Source organism: Salvelinus sp. IW2-2015, unplaced genomic scaffold (genome assembly GCF_002910315.2).
Source record: "Salvelinus sp. IW2-2015 unplaced genomic scaffold, ASM291031v2 Un_scaffold3631, whole genome shotgun sequence".
NCBI lineage: Eukaryota > Metazoa > Chordata > Actinopteri > Salmoniformes > Salmonidae > Salvelinus > Salvelinus sp. IW2-2015.
Genome location: NW_019944908.1, coordinates 47,364 through 51,383, shown reverse-complemented (window position 1 = coordinate 51,383; position 4,020 = coordinate 47,364). Strand labels below are relative to the sequence as shown.

The 4,020-nt window shown below is 42.6% G+C and overlaps 2 protein-coding genes and 1 long non-coding RNA gene across 7 annotated transcripts in view; 1 reads left to right on the top strand and 2 right to left on the bottom strand.

The window, feature by feature from the left end:
- Window positions 1-4,020, top strand: part of LOC139025953 (uncharacterized) — a 62,933-nt gene that overhangs the window by 12,777 nt on the left and 46,136 nt on the right. The gene's annotated exons all lie outside the window — the stretch shown is intronic.
- The window catches only part of LOC112076218 (NLR family CARD domain-containing protein 3-like), a 72,409-nt gene that overhangs the window by 23,451 nt on the left and 44,938 nt on the right, over window positions 1-4,020 (bottom strand). The gene's annotated exons all lie outside the window — the stretch shown is intronic.
- Window positions 539-4,020, bottom strand: part of LOC112076216 (NLR family CARD domain-containing protein 3-like) — a 15,721-nt gene continuing 12,239 nt past the window's right edge. For 2 of the 5 annotated variants that reach the window (XM_070441220.1, XM_024143076.2), the window contains one exon: window positions 3,548-3,803. In XM_070441220.1, coding sequence (XP_070297321.1) covers window positions 3,563-3,803 — 241 coding nt within the window. In that variant the 3' untranslated portion in view covers window positions 3,548-3,562. Of the gene's footprint in view, window positions 726-3,547; window positions 3,804-3,897; window positions 3,968-4,020 lie in introns of those variants that run through there. The other 3 variants (XM_070441222.1, XM_070441223.1, XM_070441221.1) reach the window with 2 other exon arrangements.

Here is a 4,020-nt window from a genome sequence, read left to right as displayed (position 1 = left end):
GTGTCCAAAATGTGTGTCCTGTGTGTTTGTGTGTGTGTGTGTGTTCCTGTGTGTGTGCCAGTGTGTGTGTGTGTGTGTGTGTGTGTGTGGTGTGGTGTGTGTGGTGTGTGTGTGTGTGTGTGTGTGTGTGTGTGTGTGTGTGTGTGTGTGTGGTGTGTGTGTGTGTGTGTGTGTGGTGTGTGTGTGTGTGTCCAGTGTGGTGTATGAGTCTAGTGTGTTTCAAACTGGACACACAGGACACACACACACTGGACAAACAACACACCAGGACACACACACAGGACACACACACCACACACACACACACAGGACCCACAGGACACACCACACATACACACAGGACACACACACATACACACAGACACACACACACACACAGGACAACACAACAGACACACACACACAGGACACACACACACAGGACACACACACACAGGACACACACACACAGTCAGCATATAACTTTGTCAAGTGATGGTAAGAATGTTTGTCTTAACAAGCCTGATAAGTCACACATGTCTGATATGAACATTGACATAAACCCTCTACATACTTAGTTTCTCCTGTCTGCAGTGTGGATCCTCCAGTCCAGCAAGAGCAGTCTGACTCCTGAGTCTCCTGGGTGATTGTAGCTCAGATCCAGCTCTCTCAGGTGTGAGGGGTTTGACCTCAGAGCTGAGACCAGAGACGCACAGCCTTCCTCTGTGACTAGACAGCCTGACAGCCTGCAAAGAGTCAAATCATATTAAAATCACACTGCTATTCATTGTGGGTTGAAAATAGTGGCATATATTTTTCTCCATATTCATGTCTCACCCTGATCTGTTCATCTGTCTTGTGATTGTCTCCACCCCCTCCAGGTGTCACTTATTTCCCGGTGTATATATCCCTTTGTTTACCTGGTGTGTATATTGCTGTGTTCCCCTGGTGTATATATCCTGTGTTTCCTGGTGTATAATTCCGTGTTTCCCTGGTTATATATCCCTGTGTGTTCCCTGGTGTATATATCCCTGTGTTTCCCTGGTGTATATATCCCTGTGTTTCCCTGGTGTATATTCTTCCTGTGTTTATCCCTGTGTTTCCCTGGTGTATATACCCTGTGTTTCTCCTGGTGTATATATCCCTGTTTTCCCTGGTGTGTATATCCCTGTGTTTCCCTGGTGTATATAACCCTGTGTTTCCCTGGTTTATATATCCCTGTGTTTCCTGTTATATATCCCTGTGTTTCCCTGGTGATATATCCGTGTTTCCCCGGTGTATATATCCCTGTGTTTCCCCGGTGTATATATCCCCGTGTTTCCCTGCTGTATATTATCCCTGTCCCCTGTGTATATATCCCTGTGTTTCCCTGTGTATATATCCCTGGTTTCCCTGGTGTATATATCCCTGTGTTTCCCTGTGTATATATCCCTGTGTTTCACTGGTTATATATCCCTGTGTTTCCCTGGTGTATATATCCTGTGTCCCTGGTGTATATATCCCTGTGTTTCCCTGGTGTATATATCCCTGTGTTTCCCTGGTTATTTATCCCTGTGTTTCCCTGGTGTATATATCCCTGTGTTTCCCTGGTGTATATATCCCTGTGTTTCCTGTCTCTCTGTACCAGTTCGTCTCGTATGTTTATCAAGTCAACCAGCGTTTTTCCCTACTCCTGCTTCTATTATTTTTTGTTAGTCCTCCCGATTTTGTCCCTTGCCTGTTTTCTGGACTCTGTACCTGCCTCCCGTGCCATCTGTGGTCTCGCCTTGTGCTTAAACCACACTGCTATTCTTTGAGGGTATCACCTTTTATTTGAGGGTATTTTAATACATGTCTTTTCACCATTGTGAAATGTCTTTTGGTGTCTTTTTCACCATTCACCATGTATCTCGTCCCCTATTTGAAGAAGCATAAGTATTCTGACCAATTCATTATAGTGTATTAAAGTAGTCAAAAGTATTGTATTTTGATCCCATATTCTTTGAACACAATGACTACATCAAGCCTGTGACTTCCATGATTGAGAAAGATCATGAATGAATCATGAATAATAATGAGTGAGAGAGTTACAGAGGCTACAACAAAACATACTAACCTCTCACCATTACCAATAACAGAGGCTACAACAAAACATGCTAACCTCTCACCTTTAACCTCAAATAAAAGGTGACATTCTGTACTGTCACCTAATATGAAACATTGTATCTCATATCCAAAATGCTGGAGAATAGCGCCAAATTTTTAACTGTAAGCTTCATTGTCCAAACACATATGTTGTGGACTATGTGTGTCTGGTAAACACATGTGGATCTGGTGAATAGTTAGTCATTGAGTGAACAGGTTTTTATTTTTTATATTATTTTATTAAATATTTTACTAACGACATGCCACTGGCTTTGAGTAAGGCCAGTTTGTCTATGTATGTGGATGACTCATCACTATACACGCCAGCTACTACAGCGACTGAAATGACTACAACACTCAACAAAGAGCTGCGGTTAGTTTCAGAATGGGTGGCAAGGAATAAGTAAGCCCTAAATATTTATAAAACTAAAAACATTGTATTTGGGACAAAACACTCACTAAAACTTAAACCTCAACTAAATATTGTAATAAATCATGTGGAAATATAGCAAGTTGAGGTGACTAAACTGCTTGGAGTAACCCTGGATTGTAAACTGTCATGTTCAAAACATATTGATGCAGTAGTAGCTAAGATGGGGAGAAGTCTGTCTATAATAAAGTGATGCTCTACCTTCTTAACAACACTATCAACAAGGCAGGTCCTAGTTTTGTCGCACCTGGACTACTGTTCAGTCGTGTGGTCAGGTGCCACAAAAAAGGACTCAGGAAAATTGCAATTGGCTCAGAACAGGGCAGCACGGTTGGCCCTTGGATGTATACAGAGAGCTAATATTAATAATATACATGTCAATATCTCCTGGCTGAAAGTGGAGGAGAGATGGACTTTTATCACTACTTTTATTTAAGAGAGGTATTGACATGTTGAAAGCACCGACCTGTCTGTTTTAACTACTGGCACACAGCTTGTACACCCATTCATACACCACAAGACATTCAATCAGAGGTGTCTTCACAGTCCCCAAGTGCAGAACAGACTATTGGAGGCACACAGTACTACATAGAGCCATGACTACATGGAACTCTATTCCACATCAAGTAACTGACCCAAGCGCAGTAAAATTAGATTTAAAAAACAGATTAAAAAAAAACCTTATGGAACAGCGGGACCTGTGAAAAGATACACACATTGGCACACACACAACACAACACACAACAACACACACACCACACACACACACACACACACACACAACACACACACACACACACACACACACACACACACACACACACACACACACACACACACACACACACACACACACACACACACACAATACATACACATGGATTTAGTACTGTAGATATGTGGTAAGAGCCTGAGGGCACACAGTGTGTTGTGACATCTGTGAATGTATTGTAATGTTTTAAAATTGTATAAACTGCCTTAATTTAGCTGGACCCAGGACCCCAGGAAGAGTCTGCTGCCTGGCAGGAACTAATGGGGATCCATAAGAAAATCAAATGCAATACAAATACTTGTTGACCAACTACAGGAATACTGGCTCAGCGTCTCCAGTTTACAGTGGGGATTCCCCAGTCCAGCAGAGAGCAGCTTCACTCCTGAATCCTTCAGGTCATTGTTACTCAGGTCCAGCTCTCTCAGGTGTGAGGGGTTTGAACTGAGAACTGAGGCCAACACTTTACAGGATGTATCTGTGAGTTTACAGCCAGTGAGTCTGCAAACACAGAAAGAATACAATGACAGACAGGTCGTATTAAAAAGTTACGCTTAGCTTTCCCTGCTTACACTGTAACCTGTGCACAAATAATGTGTTTGGTTTGACCTCAGAGCTGAGACCAGAGAAGCCAGCCTTCCTCTGTGACTAGACAGCCTGACAGCCTGCAAATAGTCAAATCATATTAAAACCACACCGCTTATTCTTGGTGTGAAAT